Raw genomic sequence first — 11,972 nt, 5'->3', positions numbered from 1 at the left:
TTGCAGCCATCATTGTTGTTTGGCGGGCCCGGGCTAGGGATTCGAACCTGCCACCTTAGGGGTATGTGGCTGGCGCCTTAGCCGCTTGAGCCACAGGCGCCGAGCCGCTCAGGCTGGTCTTGAACTCCTAAGTTCAAGTAATCCACCAGCCTTGGCCTCCCAGAGTGCTAGGATTACAGGCATGAGCCACTTGTTTTTGTCATGCAAAAGTTTTTTGTTGTAGTTATTTGGTTTTATGTAGCTGAATTTATTATTATATTCTTTTATGACTTATGATACTTTATTATGGAGAGATCATCTGTAAAATTAAAATTTTTTCTAATATATTCTTCCTGTACATTAGTCTTTTATTTTTTATATTTTACTTCTGATCTATGTGAAAATTCCTTTAGTGTAAGGAATGAGGTGGGGATCCAGATAACTTCTCATTTTTTTATGGTATGCTAATTAGTCATGCCATTTACTATCATTGTGCATTTTATATGGGTGGGAGATGCTGAAGCTCTATACCTGAATAGAAACTGCTGTGGGACTACCCTTTACTCATGTGCTTTGGTGGGAACTGCTTTATAATTCTTTGATTGTAAAACTGTTATTATCAGCTGCTGCATAGCTGCTGTAAAAAGGGCAATCGGTCCTAATTGGTCAGACTTCTCTTTCTGTTACTGGTGGGAAATTTATCTGGAAAGACCTCCTCTACTGAAGACAACGATAAAGATGCTAGTTAAATGTAAATCTCCTTAAAAGCTTCAAAGAACTGAGAAGATAGTGAAGAACTGTCTAGCCAGTTTGTGAAAGAAAATAGGAATTGAGGAGCATCAGTGAGCCAAAGCCACTTTTGCTGTGAGGACATTTTTCTTTTTCTTTTCTTTCTTTCTTTTTCTTTCTTTTTTTTTTTTAGAGACAGAGTCTCACTTTATTGCCCTCAGTAGAGCGCTATGGTGTCATAACTCACAGCAACTTCCAGCTCTTGGGCTTAGATGATTCTCTTGCCTCAGCCTCCCTGAGTAGCTGGGACTACAGGCGCCCACCACAACACCTGGCTATTTTTTGTTGCAGTTTGGCCACGGCCGGGTTTGGAACCTGCCACCCTTTGTATATGGGACCAGTGCCCTACCCACTGAGCCACAGGTGCCGCCCACTCTGAGGGCATTTTTCTGTGGGTAAACTTGAGCTTTGTTTATGGCTTTCTCTTAGGCCACAAGGGACAAGACAGAGGACCACCAAAGGAGGGTAGTTCAACATCCTTGTTGAAACTGTAGATTAAATTCCAAAAAAATTCCACTGCAGATTTGTGTGGGAATGGATAGCTATCTTCTTGTTTTAAGTGTTTCTTGTTTTGCTTTTTTAAGACAGTCTCACTTTGTTGCACTCAGTAGAGTGCCATGGCATCCTAGTTCACAGCAAGCTCTAACTCTTGGGCTCAAGCAATCCTCTTGCCTCGGCCTCCTGAGTAGCTGAGACTGCAGATGCCTGCCACAACAGCTCGTTTTTTTTAGAGATGAGGTCTTGCTCTTGTTCAGGTTGGTCTCAAACTCCTGAGCTCAGGTGATCCAGCCCCTCAGCCTCCCAGAGAGCTAAGATTACAGGTGTGAGCCATTATACCTGGCCTTATTTTAAGTCTTGATAGCACAGGAAGTGTATAAAGCAGTTTGATGTTAATCATTATGGAAACAGTATGACTTTACCACAGTATAAATTTCATGTATAAGTGCTGCTTGTGGTTTATAATTTTAGGCTGAATTCACTAGGAAACAGTATTAAGTATGCAGTAAAAGCTGATTTTCAGAATCATTCAGCATTTAAGAATAGTGTTTGAGGGCAGTTCTTCTGGTTTAAAATTTCAGGCTTGGCTATGAGATTAAAAAAATCACAATAGAACTTTACCACTGCTAAACTGTTAAACTCCTGCGTTAGGAGTTTCAGCTTCCATTTCTGACAAAAATTCATGGAACTGACAATGGTTAAATTTCATAAGAGCAAATAAAATTTGCCATTAACACTGTTGGTTCAAAAACACATGGGACAGGCTCAGCACCTGTAGCTCAGTGGATGGGGTGCCAGCCACATACACTGGGGCTAGTGGGTTCAGATCTGGCCCGGGCCTGCTAAACAACAATGACAACTGCAACAACAACAACAAAAATAGCTGGGCATTGTGGTGGGCACTTGTAGTCCTAGCTACTTGGGAGGATGACGCAAGAGAATTGCTTAAGCCCAAAAGTTTAAGGTTGCTGTGAGGTGTGACACCATAGAACTCTACTGAGGGCGACGTAGTGAGACTCTGTCTCAAAAAAAACCAAAAAAACCACATAGGGGAGTTAGTTTCTTTGTGTTTTTTTTTTTTTTTCAAAGTACCTACTGAAGAATAATGTGAATAATCAGAGGCTTTAACTACCTTACATTTTCACAATCTTTGAAAATGTTTAAGCCATTTTTTCATACACATTTTTTATTTTACTACCAGCCATTAGTTGTAATTCATTTTACTAGATTCTGACTGAGGTTTGTATTGAATTGGTATTTTCTCAGTATTTTAGAAAATATTCTCAGCTATAGTTGTTCCATGCAGCTGTTCATTGAAGCTAATTCTTCAATCACTTCAAACTTGACATTGATTCCTCTGTAAACAACTGAGTAGTATCTGTACTAGCTATTGATTTAAGATTCAAGAAAAACACTATTTGTCTTGTTTTTTAATTAATTATTGGCAGGGTTCCCAAAACTGTCAACTCTTAGAGCAACTGTTCTTGCTGAAAGGTTAGTCTTAAACAAGTCTATTTCTTCAGCTGCTGCAATCCAAAATGATTTAATTCATCTCATCTCTAATAAACAGCTTTCTTTGCTGACTAACAAGTGACCCACTCAGAAACTTAATTTTGTTGCAACTTTGTTTTAATTTTTAAATTTGTGTGAAAAATGCTATTGTGATGAGATAATCTGTTTTAATTTTTCTGATTTTTCTGATTATCACTTTCCTTTGAGTTGTAAATATTGTGATAAGTGCTTAGTCTGATAATGTTAGTGTATATTTATATTCTTTTAGCATAACCATAATGTTATTTGATAATAAACACAATGCTTTGCCATCTAATTCAATAACAGTATAATCCACGTTCTGTGTGTTAAAAATATACACTTGAAGTCCACTTTCTTTTTCCTCTTGTTTCAACACCGTGAGTATGCCCTGGTAATAAAAAATAATAACAAAATGTCACCTTATGGTAATACACATAGCACTTGAAATTCTGTCAAGTTATGACTGTGTCACTGTGGTTTTGTAGTATGCTGAGCAGTAAAAAGAGATGTGAATGTACCATCTCTTTTGTTACATCTTAACTCTATCTGTGTAGTGTGATAAGAGAAGCAACACATAAACCATAGGCAATAATAGACAAATGAATATGCTGTGTTTTCATAAAACTTTATTTACCAGCATGCAAAGTTGAATTTCAGATAATATTCTTGTGTTTCTTATGTTCTTTTAATTTTTGCAACCATTTAAAAATGTAAAAACCATTTTTAGCTCTCAGATTGTCATAAATAGGCAAAAGCCTTGTTTGGCCTATAGGACATAGTAGGCTTGTGGTAGAGCCAGGGTATAGAAAGTCTTCAGCAGATATCGTACTTAATGTTGAAATATTGAAAGTTTTCCTTTGACATCAGAAAAAAAGAGCCTGTTTGAACCATTCTATTCAGCTATAGACTAGAAATCTTTGTCAGCACAGTACGGTAAAAGAAAAAAAAACCTTATTTTGTGTGTGTATATGTATGTATTTATATATGTAAATAGATGGATTAGAAAGGAAGAAATAACTGTCATTTGCAGTTTTTAATATATGATGTATACATATATATGTAGAAAAATCCACAGGAAAATACAAATACATTATTGGAACTGAAAAGAGCAGTCAGCAAATTTTCTGGATATAAAAGCAATATATAAATATCATTCCTATAAAGCAGCAATACATTTTTTAAAAAAGGATACTGTTATAAAAGCATTTAGAAAATCTACTTAGTTTTGCCGATTTTTTTCTAAACTCTTGAGGTAGATACCTATTCATTAAATTTTAGCCTTTCCAAAATTTTATAATATACCTTAGTACCTGTGGGAAGAAACTGATTCAAAGAACTCCTCTCGCCCCACATACTAAAATCTATGATGCTCATTGAGCCCTTACCTAAAATGATAACAGTATTTGCATATAACCTATGTACATCCTCCCATATGCAGTTGACCCTTAAATATCATGGTTTGATCTGCACTGGTCCACTTGTAGGCAGATTTTCTTCTGCCTTTGCCACCCCTGTGATAACAAGACCAACCCCTCCTTTTCCTCCTCTTCCTCCTCTTCCTCAGCCTACACAGCATGAAGACAACATGCATAAAGACTTTTTGATGCTCTACTTCCACTTAATGAATATTAAGTATATTTTCTATTCCTTATGATTTTCTTAATAGCATTTTCTTTTTTCTTGCTTACTTTATTGTTAAAGAATATAGTATATATAGCCAGGTGCTGTGGAGACCACCTGTAGTCCTAGCTACTCAGGAGGCTAAGGTAAGAGGATCATTTGAGCTCAAGAGTTTGAGGATGCTGTGAGCTATGAAGCCACAGCACTCTATTGAGGGTGACAGAGTGAGACTCAAAAAAAAAAAAAGAGTATGGTATATCACATGCAAAATATGTGTTAATTGACTGTTTATGTTATTGGTAAGGGTTCTTTTCAAAAGTAGGCTATTAAATTTTTTTTTTTTTTTTAAACAGAGTCTCACTTTGTTGCCCTGGGTAGAATGCCGGGGTGTTATATCTCATAGCAACCTCAAACTCGTGAGCTGAAGCGATCCTTTTGCCTCATCCTCCCGAGTGGCTGGGACTACAGGTGCCTACCATGATGCCCAGCTAATTTTTCTGTTTTTAGTAGAGATGGTGTCTTGTTCTTGTTCAGGCTGGTCTCAAACTCACCACCACCCACCTTAGCTTCCCAGAGTGCTAGGATTACAAGGCATGAGCCTCATCACCACACCCGGTCAGGCTGTTCCATTTTGGGGGAGACAAAAGTTACATGTGGATTTTCAACTGTATGGGGTTAGTGCTCTTAACTCCCATGTTATTCAAAGGCAAACAAGTACTTTAAATCATCTCTAGATAGCTTACAATACCTAATACAATGTATATCAGTAGTGGTTATACTATATTGCTTAGTGACTAATGACAAGAAAAAAAGTCTATGCATGTTCAGTACAGACTCAACCATCATAGATTTAACTGCATTTTCCTTATGGTTGGTTGCATCTGTGGTTGCAGACTAGATGGATATAGAGGGCTACTGTATGCACATTTAAAGTTTCTGAAAGTTCTTCATAAGTACTCTTTCAGCTATCTTCACAAGTTTTGATGTGAGCAGTTTTGTTATAACTTAGTTCAACTTATTCATTGCTTTTCTTAGGATTTCATTGTTGCTCTTTGTTATTTAGAAATATAATTCTTAATTTTCAGGCAATAAATATATTCTAGTTATCATTTTTGTTGTTGATTTCTAGCGTTATAATCTGGGACTTTTTTTTTTGAGACAGAGTCTTACTATGTCACCCTTGGTAGAGTGCTATGGCAACACAGCTCACAGCAACCTCAAACTCTTGGGCTTAAGCGATTCTCTTGCCTTAGCCTCCCAAGTAGCTGGCAATATAGGCGCCTGCCATACACCAGCTATTTTTTTGTTGCAGTTGTCATTGTTGTTTAGCTGGCCCAGGCTGGGTTCGAATCCCCCAGCCTTGGCGCATGTGGCCAGTGCCATAACCATTGTGCTATGGGTCCTGAGCCAATCTGGGACATATTTTGAATTTAAATAGTCTTAAGTGTTACACTTAAATTGAAAAGATATATATATATATACACACACACACATGCATGCACACACACACATATATAGAAAATGATATGTGTGTGCATATATACAGTAGAACCTCTGTAAGTTGACCACCCAAAGGACTGTAACAAACTGGTCAACACACAGAGATGGTCAACATAAAGAACTAGGCCTGCTATACTTGTACATGTTGTGCATGTCCAGTCTATGAAAATTAGGTCAGCTTAAGGAGTTGGTCAATGTAGAGAGATGGTCAGCTGTGGAGATTCAACTGTATATTTGCATAAATATTGCCTTTGATTAGGATACAAATCCTCTGTCTAAAATGATTGGTTCAAAAGAATTTACATCACTACGTTGTTTTAAAAGTAAAAGATTCTATCAACTTTTTTTCCAGATATGAACTTTTCCCATGAAGGAGACAATTAAAATACCTAGATTTATCTTAATTAAAATGGGATTATTATTTTAACCAAAATTTTTCATAGGATATGTTACTATCTTTTAAACTATGCTTTAGTTTACTATCCTTTTTTATTTTTTTAATTAAATCTTACAGGATATGGAGCCTAGTAGATCATGCATTGATAGCAAGGTGTAATATGGAAGAACCAATTCGTTGTGCAGCTGTGAATGCAGATGGAATCCATCTTGCGCTTGGAATGAAGGATGGCTCATTCACTGTACTTCGAGTGAGGTATAGTATTAGGGTAGAAGTAGAAACAGTAATGCTCACAATGAGGTAGAATGTGTAATACTCATTTTTTTTTTACTCATTTGTCTTTTCTTCATCTTAGCATTACTTAATATTTCAGATATTATTTCCATTAAATATACACTATATTTAAAAAAATAGCTTTGTTAGAATATTAAATAAACTCAAAAATGGTTTTGGGGGTGGTTAAGAATGCTTAATAGATTAATGGGTAAAATTTTGAGCTATAAATTTGGGTCCCAACTTCCTCTTCTTGGGTAGTATAGATTTTCAGTAATGATCTTTTGTAGTGAATAACCACAAGGCTGTTAAAACTGGGTGAATGGTTTTTTTGTTATTAACGGCTTTATGCTTTTTTTTTTTTTGAGACGGAGCCTCAAGCTATCCCCCTGGGTAGAGTGCCATGGCATCACACTCACAGCAACCTCCAATTCCTGGGCTCAAGCGAGTCTCCTGCCTCCGCCTCCCAAGTAGCTGGGACCACAGGCGCCCGCCACAACGCCCGGCTATTTTTTGGTTGCAGCCGTCATTGTTGTTTGGCGGGTCCAGGCTGGGGATTCGAACCCGCCACCTTAGGTGTACGTGGCTGGTGCCTTAGCCGCTTGAGCCACAGGCGCCGAGCCCGGCTTTATGCTTTGAAAAAAAAAAAAAAAGTGCTTGCCTTTCTTCTTTTGTTGGTGTAATTAGAAAAGTTTAAAGAACTGCTTTGTTAAAGCCATTATAGTTAGGTGCAATTGAATTCTGTGTGGCCATTAAAAAATTGGCTGTAGATCCACTGTATGTTTACAAGGATAAGTACTTTTAAAGGCCTTATTCTCTAGCTTAGTGAATGGTAGGATCTTCAACTCGATTGCCAAGTGTAGAAAATGTTAATTCATTTTTCTTTTTTAGCTACTTCCTAAAGAGCTTACACATTAATTCTTCCATTCTTTTTTTTTTTTTTTTGAGACAGAGCCTCAAGCTGTCCCCCTGGGTAGAGTGCTGTGGCATTACAGCTCACAGCAACCTCCAAGTCCTGGGCTCAAGCGAGTCTCCTGCCTCCGCCTCCCAAGTAGCTGGGACCACAGGCGCCCGCCACAACGCCCGGCTATTTTTTGGTTGCAGCCGTCATTGTTGTTTGGCGGGTCCAGGCTGGGGATTCGAACCCGCCACCTTAGGTGTACGTGGCTGGCACCTTAGCCATAATTCTTCCATTCTTACCATGTACTCTTGTGTAGGCGTATGTCATCTCCTGACTGGATTGGGGTCTCCATACCTTTCTTCACTCTATAGCAGTGATTCTCAACCTTCCCAATGCCGCAACCCTTTAATGCAGTTCCTCATGTTGTGCTGACCCCCAACCATAAAATTATTTTCGTTGCTACTTCATAGCTGTGATTTTGCTACTGTTATGAATCATAATGTAAATAGCTGATATGCAGGATATATTTAGGTGACCCCCGTGAAAGAGTCCTTCGACCCCCAAAGTGCTCACAACCCTCAGGTTGAAAACTGCTGCTCTACAGTGATAGTGATTCTTTTAAAGACACATTTGTTTACATTACTCCTTTTTCTTTTTTTTACATTACTCCTTTTTCTTAAGTATGATAAAGACATTGTATTGTCCTTAGGATGAAGTTTATAACCTTAACATGGTATGGTGGACATCTCTCCTGCCTATTTCTCTGCACCTCAGTCTCTCTTTCATCTGTACAAAAGTTCATTCACTTCTTCAGCTACATCATGTTCCCTTGTACTTCTGAGCTTTGATATTTATGTAGTCCTCTTTCTGAGACAGATTTTTATGATGGGATATGCTGAGATTTTTCTTTTAAACTAATTTTTTTTTTTCAGAGACAGGGTGTCTCTTTGTTGCCCAGGCTGGTATGATACAGCTCAATATAACCTTGAAAGATCCTCCTGTCTCACCCTCCCCAGTAGCTGGGACTAGAGGCACACCCCACCATGCCTGGCTAATTTAAAAAACATATATTTTTAGAGATGGGATCTGGCTATGTTGCCTAGGCTGGTGTGGAACTTCTGGGCTCAAGTAGTCCTCTTGCCTCAGCCTCCTTAAGTGCTGGGATTACAGCTGGGTGTCACTGAACCCAGCCTCTTAAAGTAATTTTTTTTATTGTGGTAAAATATACTTAATGTAAAATTTATAATTTTGGTCATTTTTAAATATACAGTTCCATGGCATTAGGTACATTCACATGGTTGTGCAACTATAACCACCATCCAGCTCCAGAATTATGCCATCTTTCCAAACTGAAACTCTATACCAATTAAAGATAACTCTACATTCCTCCCTCTCTAACCCTGAAAAAAATCACATTTCTGCTTTCTGTCTCTATGAAAGAGGGAATTTGGCTACTCTTAGTTCTTAAACTCATTTTTTAAATGGTTTATAAAATTTGAATGTCAATTAAAGCTTTCTTCCCAGAGCTCTGTAAATGTCATATTGCCTTCTTTTGTCAGCCAGCTTCCTAAACTGAGATGAAAGACTATGAAACGCCTTTACTAGGCTCTCATTACTATTACTATTGGGGCACCGATTTGGTCATTATTCTAGAATCTCTATAACTATCATCATCATCTGTTCTTCTCATTGCTTGTTTAATTTCTTTGAAGATGACTTTTCATTTTTACAGGTTAGAAATCATAAACAGAAACATGTGAATATTAGTATTTGTGATCAGCCTTATTTTTTCTTTTGCATAAGAACTGAAAGTATTAGAATTAGAATGCTAATGTGTAGAGGTTGCACGAGAATCTAAAATGAATGTAAAACATTCAAGACTTTTCCTCTTTGAGCTGATATTTTTTAAAAAGTAGTGATCATCTTTTAGCTAATGTTCATTAAAAGTACTGGTTATTAGTCATTTACTTGCCTTTCAAATATTATATGCAGTAAACTAAACGAAAAATTTCTTATTTCTTCCCAGCCCTTAGGAGGCCAAGGCAGGTGGATTCCCTGAGCTCATAGGTTCAAGACTAGCCTGAGTCAGAGCAAGACCCCATCTCTAAAAAATAGCCTGGCATTGTGGTAGGCATTTGTAGTCCCACCTACCTGGGAGTCTGAGGCAAGAGGATCACTTGAACCCAAGAGTTTGAGGTTGCTGTGAGCTAGGATGCCATGGCACTCTACCAAGGGTGACCAAGTTAAACTGTCTCAAAAAAATTTTTTTTTTCTAATAAGGCTGTGTTTTAGCAACTGAATCTAAAAAACATTTGTTTACATTACTCCTTAAATCAGTGGAAAGGTTATTCTGAGTAGTAAATGCTTTTATAGGTTAAGTCACAAAATAGTATTCTTAATCCTTCTGAATTTATTTCCTCTTGGTTTGCTTTGTGTTCTCTGTATGATAAAGCAGGATTCAGTAATATAGCAGTATTAAAGTACCCTCACAAGGAATGGTTATATTATGGTTACAGGAATAAAAATTAGATTAGAATCTTATACACTGGTACACACACCAGGGTATAAGATGATATAACAGGGTAAAGCCACAATATCTTCTTAAACATCTCTTTTCTATGTGATAAGAAATGTTAATAATTTTTTAATTATTATGAACCAGTGCACCATTTAAAATTAAAAAAAACTTTATATCCCCCTGTTTTTTAAAAATTTATATATATATATTTTTTGAGACAGTGTTTCACTATGTTGCCCTCAGTAGAGTGCTGTGGTAGCATAGCTCACAGCAACCTCAAACTCTTGGGCTTAAGCAATCCTCTTGCTTCAGCTTCCCAAGTAGCTGGGACTACAGGTGCCTGCCACAATGCCTGGCTATATCCTTCTACATTATTAACCTATTTATGCTGGAGGTTGAAATTTAAAAAAAAAATTTTTTATTGTTTGGGATTCATTGAGGGTACAAAGAGTTAGGTTACACTGATAGCATTTGTTAGATAAAGTCCCTCTTATAATTGTGTCCTGCCCCTAAGAAGTGTGGCATACACTGTGACCCTCCATTTCCCTCCATTTTCCCCTCTCCCAACTTGCTCATTCTCCTCCTCACCTTGTGTTAGCTCCTCTACTGCCTTCATATTAGAATAGAGTACATTGAATTCTTACTTCTCCATTCTTGTGATGCTTTGCTGAAAATATGTTCCACTTCTATCCAGGTTAATACAAAAGCTGTAAAGTTGCCATCTTTTTTAGTGACTGAATAGTATTCCATAGTATACATATGCCACAGCTTGTTAATCCATTCCTGGGTTGATTGGCATTTATGTTTTTTCCACATTTGGTGGAAATTTGGCGATTGTAAATTGAGCTCTGATAAACAGTCTTATGCAAAATGTCCTTATGATAAAAAGATATTTTTTCTTCTTGGTAGATGCCTAGTAATGGGATTATAGAATCAAATAGGAAGTCTATATTTGACTTCTTTGAGGATTCGCCATAGTTTCTTCTAAAAAGGGTTGGTTTAGGTTGCAGTCCCATCAGCAGTGTAAAAGTGTTTCCTTGTCTCCACTTCCATGCCAACATCTGTAGCTTTGAGACTTTGTGATGTGGGCCATTCTCACTGGGGTTAGGTGATATCTCAGGGTAGTTTTGATTACTACATCATCCTCTAATGATTAGGGACGATGAGCATTTTTTCATATGTTAGCCATTTATCTATCTTTAGAGAAGATTCTATTCATGTCTCTTGCCCAGTAATATGTGGGGTCATTGGATCTTTTTTTGTTGATTAATCTGAGTTCTCTATGGATCCTAGTTATCATATTTTTGTCCAATTCATAATATGCAAATATCTTCTCTCATTCTGAAGACTGTCTGTTTGCTTTGATTGTTAGCTGTAGAGAGGTTTTCAGTTTAATTAAGTCCCATTTGTTTATTTTTGTGTTGCAAATGCCACAGAAATCTTCTTTATAAAATCTTTCCCCAGGCCAATATTTTCAAGTGTTTTCCCCACACTTTCTTCAAGGATTTTTATTGTTTTATGCCTTAGATTTAAATCTTTCATCCATCTTGAATCAATTGTTGTAAGTGGTGAGAGGTGTCGATCTTTTACATGTGGTTATGTAGTTCTCTCAGCACCATTTATTGCATAGGGATTCTTTTCCCCAGTGTATGTTCTTGTTTGGTGGCTGAAAGATGTTAGTTTCATCTCGTGGTTTTCTATTTGATTCCAAATGTCAGTATGTCTATTTTTGTGCCAGTACCATGTTGTTTTGATCACTATGGCCTTGTAGTATAGCCAAAAGTCTGGTAGTCTTTATTACTAAGAATTGCCCTGGCTATATGAGGTTTCTTCTGGTTCCATACAAAACAAAGAATTCTTTTTCCCAAATCTTGAAATTATCATGTTGGTATTTTAATGGGGATTGCATTTAATTTGTAGATTGCTTTGAGTAATATAGACATTTTCTTTTTTTTTTTTTTTTT

General features: G+C 37.2%; 1 protein-coding gene across 1 annotated transcript in view; it reads left to right on the top strand.

The window, feature by feature from the left end:
- The window catches only part of EML5 (echinoderm microtubule associated protein like 5), a 167,328-nt gene that overhangs the window by 40,124 nt on the left and 115,232 nt on the right, over positions 1 to 11,972 (top strand). Inside the window, exon 8 of the mRNA XM_012803403.2 lies at positions 6,434 to 6,571. Within this exon, the coding sequence (XP_012658857.1) occupies positions 6,434 to 6,571 (138 nt within the window). The remainder of the gene's footprint in view (positions 1 to 6,433; positions 6,572 to 11,972) is intronic.

This window comes from Otolemur garnettii, unplaced genomic scaffold, assembly GCF_000181295.1.
Source record: "Otolemur garnettii isolate 467f Iridium unplaced genomic scaffold, OtoGar3 scaffold00020, whole genome shotgun sequence".
NCBI lineage: Eukaryota > Metazoa > Chordata > Mammalia > Primates > Galagidae > Otolemur > Otolemur garnettii.
This window is presented reverse-complemented; position numbering and strand designations above follow the sequence as displayed.